The following is a 17,852-nucleotide window of genomic DNA, read 5'->3' on the forward strand; positions in this document are numbered from 1 at the left end:
TTTTTCTTGTTTATCAACAGATATAATTAAAAATGTGAATGTTAGGATCTTGGACTGAAATCTTTAAATTTAAAATCGTGATCATTTTATCAGTAAACTGCAACTCTATCTTGATCAAAGTTTTCACTGAAGCAAACAAAGATTAGTGATTAGATTTTAATAAACATAAAAAAAAATGCTAATACACGAATAATAAGGTATGCTAAGCGATTAGACTCAAAAAAAATGCAGAGGCACAGGTTTGATCTCAAGACTCAATGGATAATCTGAGTAATGTAAAAATGCCAAACTAAATTCATATGAGGAGAAGACTCGTGCTTCCAAGTCAACTAAATTCTCAATTATTGAGATAGAGAGTTATAAGGGTTATTATGGTTTCATTATTTTTTTTAAAAAAAATTATAAGATATAAAATAACTATAAGAAGTAGGAAAATGAGGTTCTTACCACATTTAGCACCACACTTAGAACCAAACGGTGCATTTTGAGCTAAATATAAATTCTCCACAGTTCATGCATCACACACGCATTCTCTCTCTTACCTCACGCCAAATCTCACCCTCTCAACTAAGGAAAAATCTCACCGCGCTCCCTTCTCACCGTCAGCGGCATTCCCTTCTCACTGTCGGCTTTCTCTCTCTTTCTGTGGGTCTCTTCATAGCTGGCGCGGGTCTCTCCACAAATCTTACCTTGAAAATTTGGAAAGTTTATGGCTTGAATTTGTGAAGATTCAGCTGGAATTGTGTTGCTTGTGGTGATTGCATCTGTGGTCAAGTTTTGCATTTGTAATCGATTTGTATTGGCAAGTGAGTTTAAATTGATTAGTAATTGCATTTAGATTGATTTTGAGTGAAGTAAAAGAAGAGTGTTCTTGTACCAGTTAAGCAGTTAATATAAAGATTTTGTACATTTCGTGGATTCCGCCCTTGAGCAATCATTTAAGATTAACACTTAACCTGGCACATGATATGTTGCATACGAACAGCTTGATCTTTTGCTGATTGTTACCAAAGCCAAAGTTGCAACCCAAAATATATCTGACTGTTTGCTTATTCAGCCAAATAAAGACGCCTTTTAGTGATGTGGGAGATGCAATCGACGAAGGGGAGAGAGAGGGAGAATCGGCTTGTGGTGATTCAAGCTGCAAGTCAATTTCTGAGTTGTGTTCTGTGAGCAGCATGTGTGGTGGGAGCAGCGAGTGGGCAGCGCGTGTTGTGTCAACAGCGAGTGAGCAGCACGTATTGTGTGTAATATGTGTGGACAATTAATATTTAACTCAAAACGCACCGTTCGGTTCTAAGTGTGGTACTAAATGTTGTAAGAATATCACTGCTGTAAGAAGTATTGGTGTTTTCATTGTATCTTTAAAAAAAGTTTTATTTTATAATATTTTTGTTAATATTGTGAGTCCAACACTAATGTCATACTAATATTAAATAGGGATGGCAATGGGGAGGGGAGGGGAGGGGCGGGGACCAATTTTTTCGTACCCATATCTGATATTTTGCGTATGTCCCCGTCCCCTCTCCGTCCCCGTCAAAATTACTTGAGAGAATCCTCATTCCCTCCCTGAATAATAACAGGGGATCCCCGAGGGTCCCCGATCTCCGAATAACTAATACATTTTTTTTTGTTTTCGATTTTGAGTTAATCATATCAAAATAAAAAATTTAAATAAAAGTAAAGTTCAAAATATATCTTACATTAATATCCATTACAAAAGTCACATACATTAAATTAGTAAGTAACGCAACATGCAAAGGATACAAACTTCTTTTACAAATTATCATGAACAAATTAATAGTCTAATACAAAATTGTTACAAATAAAATCGAATTTAGATTCAAAATTAATTTTTTCAATGGTAGCATGGGCACTTTATAAATGTGGACTATTTCCTTTACAACACAAAAGTTAAATCAGAGCAAATCAAGAGCAAATATTATATTAGATTAGATTAGATATTAAATTTGTGATTCGCTGTGGGCAATTATAACATCTAAAAATAAATAAAAAATAAATTTAAGTTTAAAATATTTAAAGAATATTAAAATTAAATTTTTTTTTGGCTAATAGAATCTACTCAGTCTTTTTAATGTCCTAAATAAAAATTTAGGACTTTAATTAGTTAATTAGGCCCAAAAGTTTAATAATATAAATATTTTGATATTTTTTATTTTTACCAATATTTATAATTTATAATTTAAATTTTATAATTTATTTACTAGTAATTTTAAAAAATTAAAATAAAATTAAAAATTAAAATGGGGAAATGGGTAGGGGATGGGGATTCCACCTCATCACCGTCCCGTCCCCGAATAAGAAATTGAGTAAAACAATTTCCCCGTCCCTTCCCCGAATAAGAAATTGGGTATAAAATTATCCCCATACCCTCCCCGAATGGAAAAAATCCCCGAAGGTACCTGTCCCCGTGGAAATTTTTGCCATCCCTAATATTAAAGCGCTAAAAGTGTCTTTAGATTCAAAACTATGATAAAATTATATGCAATTTAACATTACAGGGGCGGTAGAGTTATTATTGATTAAGAAAGAGGAAAAAAATTGTAAATCTCAAATATCTAGCGTCATCATTATCTTTCTCTTCTTCATTTTTTTCTTTTTTCAGACAGTGGTCCACCATCTTTCGAATGGGTACTAAGCCATGCATTGGCATTGATGGTCCCATCTTAAAGAGGAATTAGAGGAATTTTGATGGCAGCAGTGGTGTGTAATTTTTTTTTTAAATGATTTATCTCTAGGAATACGTGATCAATTTGAAAGTGGATTTCACATAAAATTTCTTTGAGATTGCCTTTCAATTGATCAGTTTGATTTGGTAATGGAATAATGGTTTTGTTATTATGAGTTTGAAGGATTCATGAAATAGAGATTAACATTGACAGAAAGCATATTGATCTCCAAGCTTTAATGGCAGTTTCAATTTGCTATCTTCAAGGTTTAACGGTAGTTTCAATTTGATACTTTGATGAGAGCAAAATTAGCAATTTAGCACTAAAGGAAGATATTTAATCGCGTGTATAAGAAGTATCGACAGCGAAGAGAGGTATTCTTCAACTGGGTTTAATTTTTTTATTTTGTTTTCTTTTTTAATTAAAAATTTAATTGTTTTTTAAAGTAAGATTATATTAGTATTTTACTAGTTAACTAACGGTTAACTAATAGTGATAAACGGAAATATGATAAAATAAAAGATTTTATAAAGATATAATAATAAAGTGGTGAACACTAATTTTTTTTAGTAGTCATTTTTTTTTGTAGCCATTTAATATTTCATAATTTATAATGCGGTCAAACGATAATAACCTAGTTACAATTACATGTAAATGGTGTTAAAGCTATAGGTTAATTGGGTAGCGCTCGGTGGCATTTTGGCATTTCATTGAATTTTCTTGTTACCTGCTGTGTTTCCAACATTTTTCAACTTATAGTAGTAAGACTTCTTAAGCAATTTTTATGGTAGCTTTCATTAATTTTAAGTGTTAATCAAATATTTTACTACTGTAATTTAAAAATTACAGTTGATAAGCAATAATAGCAGAGAGAGAGAATTAAATAGATTGAGAATGATTTTTGATTCAGGGCGAGTTTTCGAGTGCTTTACGAACAATCAAAATGCTAATCCTGTTAGCCAATAAACACAAGCGCTTTGTAAAGAACAGTACGGGAAAAACCCTCTATTTAAATAACAATCGTGTAATTACGGAGGGCGTATCTTAATTACATGGCAGTTACATTCAATAACAACAATATTACTTAAAAATTTTCTATTAGCAATGAGTGTGTTGGTGGTAGGATAAAAAAATCTGAAGACTTTGCAAACTTTTTGTGAAAATGCATCACAGTTGTCTTGTTCTTTCACTGTTGATAATTACAATGAACTGATGAAGGCCAAGAGACCCAAAGTGAAGTGACCCATGTGCTTTTCTAATTACCCTGCTACAAACTATAAAGCCGAAGTTTGCGGACTTTATTATCATTTTTTAAAAAAACAAATAGATATACAAATAAAAAGACAAAAGATGAGACTTATAGTACCAGTGGCGTGGCCCCCTGGGTCCTCAAATTATTCATATGGGCATTTCATCGAACAGTGGATATACTCGGCATCTGCACTTGGAAGACGCGTTCAAAAGCTCTAAATCATGTTGAAGTCGACCAAAAAGACAAAACACAGAAAGCGACAATCCAACAACTAGGTAAAAATATTCGTTGTCACAAATGGTTGCGTTAACGTGTATATTTGGGACATTAAATATAAACAAAGACCATGTGAAAAAGAAAAGCAAAAAGCTAAAAATAAGAAAAAGGGAGCACAGTGAAAGATCTGCAAAGAAGGTTTAGGACAACGATTATTATGAAAACGGGACCAGAAGACACGTATGGAAAATTTACAAAAATAACTATAAAATTTTTTTTATTTTCACAATTAATTTTCTCAATTTTTTTCTATCAACATTAGCCAAACACACGTTTTTCTCCCCAAATTACCCTTCTTTACAAACCAAAAGCAACTTTCTTTCTCCCTTTCGTCAAACTAAACGCAGCTTCCCACTCTTGAATCATCAACCAACGGCAACGGCAAAAGACAACAATAAAAAGTGAAATCCGATCATAATTTATCTGGATCCAACACTAATCGGCATCACATAGTGGTATGAGTTATTTTCTGAACTTGCTCGAGAGTTTGAGTGAACTGCGAATTGTGGTTTCGTGGGCGAATCTAGCGACAGGTTGCCTGTCGCACCAAAACTTGGAGCGACAGGCAGCCTGTCGCACTAAGTTTCGCACGACAGTCAGCCTGTCGCACTAAGTTTCGCACGACAGTCAGCCTGTCGCACTAAGTTTCGCACGACAGTCAGCCTGTCGCACGAAAAGCCAGATTCATTGTAATTAACTATTAATTTGATAGGGCTCAAATAATTTATTTTTTTTATAATTTCAGGCTTAATGGATTCAGTTGTACTTGAATTGTGTTACGATGGTTGGTGGGAGACATTAGAGGATGGGCGTATGGAGTATGTCAATGGTAAAAATAGAGCTTTTTTGGTTGGAAAAAAATTAGCTTTTTGATAAGTTATTGGCAAGAGTATACGATGTGTTACAAATTAACCCTAATGAATATAGTATCACAATGAAGACAACTTTGAGGTCTAGTAACACATTATATCGTGGATGTGCACTGCCCATGGATATATTTGATGATGAAATGGTGAGGGTTGTGTTACATATGGCATCCGACGTAGCCAATTTTGGATGCATTCCTATATTCGTGATAACATCACCTCGAGTTTCGAGCGAAGGTATTGAGCCACATGTCGATACAGAAACTTCGTTTAGAGCAAATATGTCTGGCCCCGATAATGAAGAAGAGGTGTTGCCAAGGACAATATCGCTGCAGCAATATTACTCTCCAATCCACGACAATTATGACAACATTGATGATAACGGCGTTACGTTACAGGATGTTGGAGCAACGATATTTTCAATAACGACGTCGTTGGAGCAACGGTATTCTCCGTATCACAACAATAATTTTCGGGACAATGATGATTTTCATGATGAGACAGAGGGGGATAATGTTTGTGCAGAACCTTCTAATAATATGAGAGGCACTCATTTCAATAATAATGGTGATGATGGAGGAGCCGGTCATTCGAATGTTCCGTCATTTCAGCATGAGGATGAGTGTAAAGACAATACTCTTGTGAATAACAGAGGCACTAGACCTATTTCTTCTATGGTTCGATCGAGAAGGAGAATTGACTCCCTCACAAGTCTTGCTCCAACTTTGCCTTCGAACATGGTTGCTCCAAACTTTGTTAGCAGTTGTGACTCAGATGATATCAGTGTAGGTATGCTATTTGCTGAGAAGAATGAGTTTATATTACAACTATGCAAAGTTGCCTTTAGGGATAAGTTTGATTTCAAGATTGCACGGTCTACTACGACACGTTTCGAGGCTCACTGTTGTTCTGAATCATGTAAATGGCGTATTCGAACAACTAGATGTTCGAACGAGCAAAATATTCCTTGGGTGGTGCGGAGAATTGACAATGTACACACTTGTCATAATGAGGTATTGGTTGATGGACGTCATCAAGTAAGGAGTCGGGTTGTCGGTCATATTATCGCAGAAAAATATATTCAAGATAAGATGATTTATACTCCGAATGACATAAGAGCAAATATGTAACAGGAATACGATGTTCAGTTAACATACAAGCAGGCATATCGGGCGAGAGAAGTTGGTCTTGAAATAGTTCGAGGCAACCCTGCAGAGTCATACAACTTGCTCCCTAAATACTCTCACATACTAACTACAGCGAATGAGAGTACAGTCACTCACCTCGAGCAGGATGGAGATGGTAATTTCTTATACTATTTTGTACCACTCAGATCTTCCATCAAGGGTTTTATGCAGTACATTCGGTCTGTCATTGTTGTAGATGGTACTCATCTGAAGAGGCTATATCGTGGAAGTATGTTCGTGGCAACATGTCTTGATGGTAACAATCAATTGTATCCGTTAGCCATTGGGATCATGGATTCAGAAAACAATGATGCTTGGGAATGGTTTATGATGAAGTTACACGGAGTGATTGGCGATAGACCTGAGTTGGTAATTATCTCTGATTGATGCACTGCCATAAGGAGAGCCGTTCTTAAAGTATTTCACAATGCAACTCATGGCGTTTGTTTTTACCACGTCAAAGGTAACATTAAGTCACGGTTTAGAATGTCCAAAGCTCTTTGGGATGAATTTGAGCCTGCCTTTATTAATGCAGCAAAAGCATATGGCCGCGAGGAATTTAAGAGACAACTTAAAGGGTTGTGGATGATCCACTCGGGTGCGGCTGATTACCTAGAAAATAATGTTGGTACGTGTAATTAGGTAAGGACTCAGTTTGAAGGTAGGAGGTACAACATACTTACCACCAACATTGCGGAGAGTGTTAATTTTTTCATGAGGGAACCTCGAAAATTTCCTGTTACTCATCTTGTTGATCACTTTAGGAAAACATTGCAGCAATGGTTTTATGATAGAAAAATTGTGGCTGAATCAATGAGTACTCGGCTAACAACATGGGCGGATGAAATAGTCACTGAGAGGAGAACTATAGCTGAAAGAATGATAGTTCGGCCGGTGTCTCCGCATCGATTTCAAGTTATAGGTGGTGGGCTTAAGGAAGGTTTGGTTGACTTGCAAAAGAAAACTTGCTCCTGCAGAGTGTTTCAGCTTGATCAGCTTGTATGTACTCATGCAATTGCGGCGTGTCTAACACACCGGGTGGATTTTATTAACCTTTGCTCGCACTTTTACACTACAGAATCATTGGCGATGGCTTATGCACAACCAGTGGACAGTTGGCGATGTGGCTGATTGAGAAGTTCCAGATGAAATTCAGGAGATGCAAGTATACCCACCAGTTGAGGCACCACCACCTGGCCGTTGTAAAGAGCTCAGAATACCCTCGGCTGACGAGGATGTTAACTGGCGGACTGTAAGATGCGGGCGGTATCATGAACTGGGCCATAATAGTAAGCGATGTAAGAATCTCATTGCGTCGACTCAAAGTTAGTTGTATTGTTTCAATGATTCGTTGGTTAAAAATGTTATTGTTTTTTGTGTATTGTACACTTATATGTCATTAAATTTTATTTTATTTTAAATATTAAAATGTGAGCATTAAAATGTTATAAACTTAAGTGCGCAAATTAAAATAAAAATTCAAGTTTCAACATTCAAATTACTACAACGGTTTACAATACAATATCCTCATTAAATATGTCAACCGCAATCTTCTTTCTAAAGTACTCGACATGACTAACGTTAAACTCTAATCTAAGTCTGAACATTAAATACATCGTAACCATCAATACAAAAACACCGCAATCGCCAGTTCCGAGCTCTTGTTGTGGCGCGCTCTTAACTGCGATAACTTTCCAGGGGTCGGCACTCCGCAACTCAGGTCAGATGTTGTACAAGCCAACATATTCCAACCATCGAGGGAAGATAACTTCAAGTGGCTCGAATTTCAACTTGCACCTTTGTCGTCGCGAAATGTGAGTAATGAGTCATAAATCCATACTTTGTTTTTCAGAAAGTCAACTCGTGCCAGTACCCAATGCGCACCGTCCAAGTTAACAGGGATGAGTAACTGTATATAAAAATTGAAAAACATGTTCGTTATATATGAAATTGAAATACAACCAAGAAAAATGGACAACTTGGACATTTTCGTTATGGAGTATGTGAAATGCAATAAAATACATACCATATCGACATCCGTCATTGATTGCTTCTGGTGATCATCAACAGCCACCTCATCCTCAGAAGTGTCATGACGTTGCTCTGGTGTTGGGTTTGGTATGTCGTCATGCTCGTCTGATTGCCTTGTAACCGACGACATCGCGTTGATTGAGGGTTGGTGCTGTATAAAGTATCATTTAAAATTAGTAAATGAAAAGTCAAAAATTTTGATTAAAAAATTGATAGTACTTAGAGTATATCGATCTTATAAACCCAGTCTGGAATGGTTGGCATGTAATCCTTCACAGTGAGCCAATATTTTCTGCTACTCTCATTTGAATTTGGCTCAAAGGTTTGTAAAACGTCCCCCTGCCATAAATTTAATTGAAAATTTTAAGTATACATAACTTAAATTTAGTAAAGTTAAAAAAATAACTAATACATATTACTTACAAGACGAGATTCGTCATTGAAGAACGAATAAATCTCGGCAAAGTTGATTCTCGAAGACGCCATGGGCTTCCATTGCACGATGCGGGGAATATTCTTCTTCGTTTTCACGAATTATGTTGATGGCAAACCTCCGATCGCTTCGTAAATCCAAGCCTACAACAACCAAAGTGAAAAATCTATTAAAACAACTATCAAATATTTAATACTATAAAACTTATTAATAAAAATTGTATTTTTCAATGTTATGATCTAGATTTTTCAACCGAGTCCTCTTAAATTTCTCGTCTTTCTCAAACAGTACATTGTCAAGACTCTCGTAAATCATTTCCCACGACAATAGACCCCATGGACGCTTTCGGAAGTACTCTATATCATCAACTTGGTTAAGCCAATCGAAATTGATTTGGCAGTGATTTTTTCTTGCATTTAGTACTCTGTCCACAAAATAAAAGAGCGCAATCTTTAATGCGCCCATATCATCCATTTCCTCGAATTTCAACTTCTTAAATAATGCATCGAATTCGTTAACATTGATCTTACAATGCACACCACCAAAATACGTATTTCGTAGCCTATGCTCCATTTCATTATTTTTTAGTTTAGTATCAACACTATATGAAAGTCCAGTAACCAAGCACCATTCGACAATTGACAAGCGAATCAAATGCTTACCAATTTGAAACCATAACTGATCCTCACAGCTATCTTCTTCATGGGCCACTTGCCTCAGTAAAAAATTGTGCAAAATTACCCCACTAAATGGAAAACTTCGACACTCCAAGAAATGCCCAAATATATCCTTTTTGAACATATTCAACTGCCGCTTTGTTAATTTTTCCTCAATGACTTTTACAACCGAAGATAACTTACACATGCTCGAAATTCGACCAGGAAAGTGATCGGCATAACGAAAATACATCTTGCCTACTTCGATATCCAGTGATTCTGATTTCGTCATGTATCTGTAATATTTATAAAATTATAACATTGCATTTACAGAAAAAAAATTTTTTTGACTTGATAAAAAAAAACACTGTAATTTTTGGTACAACAAGACTGCTTGTTGCACCAAAAATGCATGTCGCACCCAAAATTGGTGCGACAGTAGCAGTGCTGTCGCACCGATTTGGTGCGACAGCGGGGCGTGCATGCGCGCGCGCTGCTGCCCAGTGACGGGCGCGCGCGCTGCTGCCCAGTGACGGGCGCGCGCGCTGCCCCCCCCCCCCCCCAAAATTAATCCCCAACCAAAAACAATACTCCCATAACAACAACAACCACCACAAACACCACCACCATTATTCTCAAACTACAACCATTATTATTCTAAAATTTCATTTTAAATTAATGAAAATAAGTAAAATGGCTAACCTAGGTTTTGTTGAAGGCTGTAGATCGTAGATCGGACGCCGATGAGGGATGGAGCCGCCGCCGACGAGGGCTGATGTTGCCACCGATGATGGGAGTTGGTTCGGTTTGGGAGAGATGAGTGAAAGGGAGTGTTGGGGGAGAGATGAGAGAGAGGGGTATTTTGGTCTCAAAGGTTGTTTTATGGCTAATGTTGATAGAAATTTGTTTGGGGGATTAAGATGGAAAAAACCAAAACTTTTATGGTTATTGGTGTAAATTTCCCAAGACGTATAAGGGATTCCAGAGAATTTGAGAGAAGTGGGATGATTAAGAAAATGCAGGAGCAGGACATTTATGACCTCTATTCGTAATTTGATTTCGTGATGCATTTTCAAAAAGAAAATAATGCAAACAATTGGAGACTAGGTGATGACAATGAAAGATCACATAACCTACTTAATCAGCTCTGTCGTGGAAAAATTCATATTTGTAAACATCAAAACCAAAATCATTTGGAAGTAGTTGCTAAAATTAATTAGGTCATTTTTAACCTTAAATTTAAGACCACTAATCATTGCATGAATGTTTTGATTTTAATACCAGTGGCAATCACGTACATGTTTAATGATTTGATTAAATTTGTGTTTAGTTCTATAAATTATTTAACTAAAAAATTCAAAAATGTTTAAATAACAATTGTTATTATTAACAATTTAACTAAAAAATTATTATTAATTATTGTTAACAGATTAATTAATTACAATACTTTTTATTATTCTTATTAATAGTAATTACAATAAACTAGTAATTATAATTATAATTATAATTCATTTAATAATAATTATATTTTATTTAAATGGAGGGTAGTTTGGGAATTTAAAAAATATAGGGGATGAATTTGATACGCTAAGGGTTTTAATGAAATAAAATAGAGTGTAAGGGGCTGAACGAAATGTTACAATACATAAACGTTCATATACTTGTTGATAAATTGTAAATACTATAAAGTAAAAGGGGCTGAACAATATTTGACAGTAAGAATTCAAAAAAGACAAAAGGAGCTGTAACAGAAATAACAAAATACAAACATAATAAATGCGACCGCCTTTACATACAGGGAGGATCTTGAGTCACGGTATGCATGAGATCGGTGTGCCAGAGATTCTGGTAATTTTGACGGAGCTCCATCTTCTGCAATTTATCGTTCGATGTCGCCATCGTTACAGGATCCGGGATTAGTCGATCGATTAAGCTCCGGAGTGGTTTTGATTTTAAAATTGAATGGATTTAAAGGAACAGATGGATAGATAGATCGACGGATAGAAGCCCTCAAAACGACGTCCCGTTTTGGCTAGACTTCCAATTTACAAGTCCATCCAAAGACTTCCAAGAAGACTTGGACAAAACGCGATAACCAATTGGGATTTTAAATTTCGAATTAAGGCAATTGCTAAGTTGGATAAGTTGGATCAGTTATATGTTTTATTATGATGGAGAACAGTAGATTTATAACAATTTAAATTTAATATTTATCGATATAATTATGTGGTCGTTATCAGTAATAAATATAGATTTAATATATATTTATATAATCACACGGTCATAATCAGTGGTCTATTGTAGAGCTGATATAACTTAATCAGATCCTCGAATTAACTTGTCTTACACATACAATTAGAGCTGATTTTTATATTTTACGACACATCAACTAAAAATATATATATTTCAAGAGCTTATGAGATCAATTTTTAGTCTCAAGTTTATGGTTCTTTAGATAGCCCAAACTAGCCCAATACATTCATGCCCGACCCAACATAAAACCCAAAAACAGCCCATAAAATCATTACCGTCCACGTGTCATAACCCTACTCCTAAAGCACACAATATCAAATGTAAGGAACAACTCACAAACGCTACCCCAGCTTGCTGGTTGCTCCGACAATCAGATTACGCGTTACGCACTTTCATTATCCATTCACATTACACGAAAATAATGGCGCTTCTGAACGTCTCCATGTCTTCCAAATTCACGCAAATACCTCCAATTTCTTCCACCAAACCCCTCTTCACATTGACAAACCCACTTGTCTCCTTCCCAGGCCACTCTTCGCCTCAGGTTTCCACTCATTGTAATCTTTAGTTGCATACGCAGATACGATCACATTGTTAATTCTCACTTGTTAGCTTAGCCAATGCAGTGCTCTTACTTTTGGTCTTATGTTTCGACTGCAGTTGATGAAGAGTCAGATAAAGTCTCAGGAGAATTTTCTCTTTTCTGTATGTGAGTCGGTGACTAAAACCAGCTTTCTAGCTCTTGTTTCTGCTTCTTTGTTCTTCGTTGATCCTGCTCTGGCATTTAAGGTACAATATAACCAACATCTAATCCCTTCTAACCGTTTGTGTGTGTGTAACTGTAACTGTAATTGTAATTAAGAAAACAAGTGATATTGGTGGCAAACTGGCAATGACAAGAAAATTCTAATACCACAAAAAAATTATCAGTTACGTAACAACTGAATAATTAATTATAAAAGTCTTGTACGTACCTTATCTGTCAAGTCATTGGCCGTACTTTTATAGTTCAACGCCAATTTAGGACATCTCACTATTTGTAATTCTTTTAAAAATGAAAATTCAAAGTGCAGATCTCCTGTACAGCAGAAGCTTGTGAGATTTCCAAGATCTATTATCTTTAGATATAGCAGCTGAGGGAACATTACAATAATATTAATCTTGCTTTCTTCTTGGTCATCCACGACTATTATCTCTTCCAAAACAGTGTTCACTCCCTCAACCTCCCACTGAATGGGACTCTCACCAATACACAGTTCTTCTAAGCGGGGTAAGCTTGATATGACATTTGGTGGAATAAATTCTAGTTTGAAACAATAGCTCAGGTCCAACCCTTCAACTGGGTCAGCTGGCCTATTTCTTCAACCAGAGTCTCCATATGAGAACCTCGAAGCGTAAGGATTTCTAATTTCTTCAGGTCTCCGATAATAGCTATGTCACCTAGTTTGCAATCATCTAGAGACAGTGTTTGAAGGTTGTGTAAGAGACCAAGTGAAGAAGGCAATGGCTTCAAATGCATCGTAGTGAAATTTAAAACTCTAAGCTCTGTCATCTCAGTAAAAATGTTATTTGGGATTCTCAACGAAGGATCACTGCCAATAGAAAAGTATTCAAGGTGTGGACATTCCAACTCTTGAGGAAGCTCACTAATATTACTATTATTTAAGGAGATTGCAGTGCAAACCTTTAGTTTATCCTTATCTAGCCATTTGATCTGTGGGACAACATCATTATCCACTACGAATCCATGTTGGTCTCTTGATGCAATTGATATGGCTACATCACGAACAACATCATGCATAGCAAACCATTCACTTGTAACACCATCAAGCAACAAGCAAGAGTTTTTGAGCTTATCAACCAATGTAAGCGCTCTATCTCGTGCTTCTTCCAACGTGTAGATGTTTTGAAACAGAGCCAAACCCATGCCATAACAGAGCAAGTCTTCAACACAACAGATGAATGAGTACCCTATTAGCAAAAATGTTTCTTTAAGTTCCCTACCTTCTGTTAAGGAAGCTCATGTGAGCCAGATAGTCAACAAAGCATAGGATTGTAACAGCTGCAGCTCATGGTTACAAGTTGATGACTTGGCATGCCAGCTAGCACCTGGTGGTTACATCATTTCTTGTACACGTGAATATTAGTTTTAGTTAGTTATAATAAGCTGTTAAGCATGATTAGCTGGTTGAATTAGTTGAGCTAATATCAGCTATATAGATACATTAGTATATAAAGAAACTCTGTACATTTACTATGCATTCGATTAATTGGAATAAAAGCAATTTCTCAGAATCATTACATTTTCTTTCAATACTTTCTTAGTTACCAAACAAGCTGTTTTCTCACTTGGTATTAGAGCTAGAGATAATGACATCTATTAATCTAGCTTCTTCCTCAAATCAAATCCAAAACACTTCCGCAGCTTCAACTACTATTTCGTTTACTTTCAATACACCAGTAAAGCTTGATCAAGCCAACTATCTCATATGGCGATCTCAAGTACTGGCTTCAATTTGTGGCAACAGACTGGAAAAACTTATTGATGACTCGGTTACACCTCCTCCAACTCATATTGCTCAAAGAGTTGGAGATGATATCAGATCTGTAGAGAATTCAGATTTCATTTCATGGAGATCTCAGGATCAAGTGCTGCTTGGATGGTTGCTTTCCTCAATGAGTAAAGGAATCATCAGTCTGGTTTTCAATCTGGAGACATCACGTGAGGTTTGGAAGGCTATTGAGGTACAATTTGGTTCTCAATCCAAATCAAGGCTTTTACATTTGAGGTACATGCTGAATTCAACTAGAAAGGATGATATGAAAATCACAGATTACTTCATTAAAGTGAAAAATATATCTGATAACATGGCTGCAGCAGGCAGTGCCTTAAGTAATGATGACTTAATTTTGCACATATTATCTGGCCTAGGACCAGATTATAATTCAGTAGCTACCTATATAACTGGTCAAGTAGGAACTGGAAAGATGGATCTGAATGAAGCTTTTGCAATGCTCTTAACTCAAGAAGCTAGGATTGAGTAGCAATCTCAGATGCTAGCTAGTACAGACATGAAAAATAACTTTGAAGCTAATTTTGCTCAAAACAGAGGACCTAAGAAAGGCAACATGTTCAATAGAAAAGGTTTTGGTGGTTATGGTTACAATTCAGGGTCTGGAAATAATCATAACTCAAGTTTTGGTAACAATGGTCATTACAAAGGAAATTTTGGTACTGAGTTTGCTGGTGTTGGTTTTAATAACCAGTTCAATGGATATCAGTCTGGTAATCAGAGAAGAGGAGGCAATTGGAACAACAACAACGGTTCAAATAATTTTAACAATGGTAAACCATCCATGAATCCTAAGCCACAGTGGAATGCATCAAAACCTACTTGTCAAATCTGTCTCAAGCCTGGACACACTGCAAACATTTGCTGGAAACTTGAAGAATTCATGGCTTCAGGTGCTTACAGACCACCACCAAATAGAGGACCAAAGGCTGCCTATCTAACTAACATGGATGCTCCAGTTGATAACAATTGGTATTTGGATAGTGGTGCTACACATCACCTCACCAATGATATGAATAATGTGAATGCTGTTGAACCCTTTTCAGGTAATTCTAAACTTGTTGTTGGAAATGGCTTTGGTTTGAGCATAACACACATAGGTTCTACTATTCTAAGAATGCACAATGCCCTGAATTACTTTTAACTCAAGCTGAACAATATTCTACTTGTCCCTAAAATAACCAAAAACCTAATAAGCATATCCAAACTGACCAAAGATAATGATGTTGTGATTGAGTTTACTGATAATTTTTGTTTTGTGAAGGACAAGGTGAAGAATTTAGTTATACTGCAGGGCAAAGCTGAAAAAGGTTTATATAGATTGCTATGTGTTCCCTCAACCAAGTCATCTACTTCTCAGTCAAACCAAAGTCTCCTTACTCATGTCGAGTCAGCTGTTTCAACTCAGCCTATCTCAATGTTTTCTACTGTTATTTCAAATTTCCAGAATAAAACTACTTCATGTTTGCATACAGAAGCTTTATGTTCTCAAAATCCAAGTTGTATGTTGAACACTATGGTTTTGCATCAGAGACTAGGTCACCCTAATACTAAGGTGCTAAGTCATGTAATCAATTCTTGTTCCTTTTTAAAAAATATCAGTGGCAGTAAAACAATTGATTCTTGTGATGCTTGTAAGATGGGAAAAATGCATAAACTCCATTTTCCAGTAACTGAGACCAAAACCAAAAACCCTTTGGAACTTCTGCATACTGATTTATGGGGCCCTGCTCCTACACCTTCTATCCAAGGGTACAAATACTATGCTAGCTTTGTGGATGATTTTACAAGGTTCACCTGGATTTTTCCTTTGAAAACTAAAGCTGAAACCTTCCAAGTGTTCAAAATATTTAAAGCTCAAATAGAAAAACAATTGAACAGGCCTATCAAATGCCTTCAGTCTGACTGGGGTGGTGAATACAGATCATTTGTTCATTTTCTTCATGCGACAGGCATTCAATTCAGACATTCATGCCCTTACACACATAATCAAAATGGCCTTGTAAAAAGAAAGCATAGACACATAACTGAGTTAGGTTTAACTTTGCTTGCACAAGCTAAATTACCCATTAAATTCTGGTGGGACTCTTTTCATACAGCCACTCATGTTATAAACAGATTACCAACTCCTGTTCTTTCCATGAAAACTCCCTATGAATGTCTTTTTCATTTGCAACCTGATTACTCTTTCCTCAAAACATTTGGTTGTGCTTGTTTCCCATTCTTAAGAGATTACAATCATCACAAGTTTCATTTTCATACATCCAAGTGTGTATTCTTAGGATACAGTCCATTACACAAAGGTTATAAGTGTCTACATCCATCTAGAAAAGTATATATAGCCAGCCATGTTCTTTTTTATGAAACTTCTTTTCCATATTCCACTGATTCTAATTTTTTGAAGTCCATGCCACCTAAGGTCCCTGACTTTGAATACAATTCTTTACAATTCTATAATGTTTCAGTTCCTAATAGCAATCTAAAACCTTTTGAAGCTATTGCTGCAGATACTGGTTCTAACACTTCTAGTTCTCATTACAATATCTTGTTACCTGCCTTTTCTACTCATCCTATTTCATCCACTAATACCATGACCTCTCATATCATTCCCACAACATCTCCAGTAGCAACTTCAAACACTATATCTTCACCTTTCATCCATCAAAATTCTCCAGAACTTCCTATACCATTTCAAGCTTCCTTACACACATCACCTTCCAAACCATCTTTATCACTTTCCAACCCTACTATCTCTGTCCATCCCATGACTACCAGAGCTAAAGCTGGTATATTCAAACCTAAGGCATTTCTGACAGCACACAACAGTTTAGAACCTTCTAATGTTGGTGAAGCTTTAGCTGATCTTAAATGGAAAGATGCAATGCAACTGGAATATGATGCACTTATCAGAAACAAAACCTGGAATCTAGTTTCAATGGATCTTACTCATAAACTGGTGGGCTGCAAATGGGTTTTCAGAACAAAGTATAATTCAGATGGCTCAGTATCTAAGCATAAAGCTCGGCTTGTTGCTAAAGGATTCCATCAGACAGCTGGGGTTGACTATTCAGAAACTTATAGTCCTGTAGTCAAGTCTTCAACTGTCAGAGTTATATTGAGTTTAGCAGTTATGCAAGGCTGGAATGTTAGACAAATAGATATCAACAATGCATTTCTCAATAGGGATCTTACTGAAGATGTGTACATGCAACAGCAAGAGGGTTTTGTTTCAAAGGGAGGATACATCTGTAAGCTAAACAAAGCTCTTTATGGTTTAAAACAGGCACCAAGGGCCTGGTATGATAAGCTTAAGGGCTGTCTTACATATTGGAATTTCACAAATTCTAAGGCTGACACTTCATTGTTTATCAAGCATGACACTAAAGGTATAATCCTTATCTTGATCTATGTAGATGATATATTAGTTACAGGTCCAGATTCAGTCTTGCTGGAGGCATTCATCACAAAGCTGAGTAAAGCTTTTGCCTTAAAAGACTTAGGCCTGGTATCATATTTCCTTGGTATAGAAGTCAGCTACACAGATCATGGCATGCACCTCTCCCAAACTAAATACATCAAGGATTTGTTGACCAAGACCTCAATGCAGAACTGTAAAGAAACTGAAACTCCTTTCA

The 17,852-nt window shown here is 36.2% G+C and overlaps 3 protein-coding genes and 1 non-coding gene across 5 annotated transcripts in view; 1 reads left to right on the plus strand and 3 right to left on the minus strand.

Moving 5' to 3' along the window:
- LOC107176260 (probable disease resistance protein At4g27220) overlaps positions 1–17,852 on the minus strand; it is an 82,571-nt gene that overhangs the window by 26,868 nt on the left and 37,851 nt on the right. The gene's annotated exons all lie outside the window — the stretch shown is intronic.
- Positions 1–17,852, minus strand: part of LOC112496770 (probable disease resistance protein At4g27220) — a 64,306-nt gene that overhangs the window by 9,162 nt on the left and 37,292 nt on the right. The gene's annotated exons all lie outside the window — the stretch shown is intronic.
- On the minus strand, positions 7,738–10,690 carry LOC127902804 (uncharacterized). 2 transcript variants are annotated; one of them, XM_052442920.1, is made up of 6 exons: positions 10,094–10,690; positions 9,398–9,687; positions 8,726–8,878; positions 8,546–8,641; positions 8,298–8,453; positions 7,738–8,180 (listed from the first exon to the last, which is right to left on the minus strand). In XM_052442920.1, exons 3-6 carry the CDS (start codon positions 8,786–8,788, stop codon positions 8,058–8,060), a joined length of 438 nt encoding a protein of 145 aa, XP_052298880.1. In that variant the 5' UTR covers positions 8,789–8,878; positions 9,398–9,687; positions 10,094–10,690; the 3' UTR covers positions 7,738–8,057. The 2 variants fall into 2 exon arrangements, with proteins under 2 accessions (XP_052298880.1, XP_052298881.1); XM_052442921.1 differs by lacking the exon at positions 9,398–9,687.
- LOC127902915 (small nucleolar RNA Z247) lies at positions 14,531–14,667 on the plus strand. Its single transcript, XR_008055552.1, has one exon. It is a non-coding gene; the product is annotated as a small nucleolar RNA Z247 (small nucleolar RNA).

This window comes from Citrus sinensis, chromosome 5, assembly GCF_022201045.2.
Source record: "Citrus sinensis cultivar Valencia sweet orange chromosome 5, DVS_A1.0, whole genome shotgun sequence".
Lineage (NCBI taxonomy): Eukaryota > Viridiplantae > Streptophyta > Magnoliopsida > Sapindales > Rutaceae > Citrus > Citrus sinensis.

Coding starts and splice junctions, on each gene's coding strand:
- LOC127902804 (XM_052442921.1), bottom strand. CDS start 8,788: ATGGCGTCTTCGAGAATCAACTTTGCCGAGATTTATTCGTTCTTCAAT. Junction 8,642..8,725: donor TCAATGACGAATCTCGTCTT/GTAAGTAATATG, acceptor AATTTATGGCAG/GGGGACGTTTTACAAACCTT. Junction 8,181..8,297: donor CAATGACGGATGTCGATATG/GTATGTATTTTA, acceptor TTTTATATACAG/TTACTCATCCCTGTTAACTT.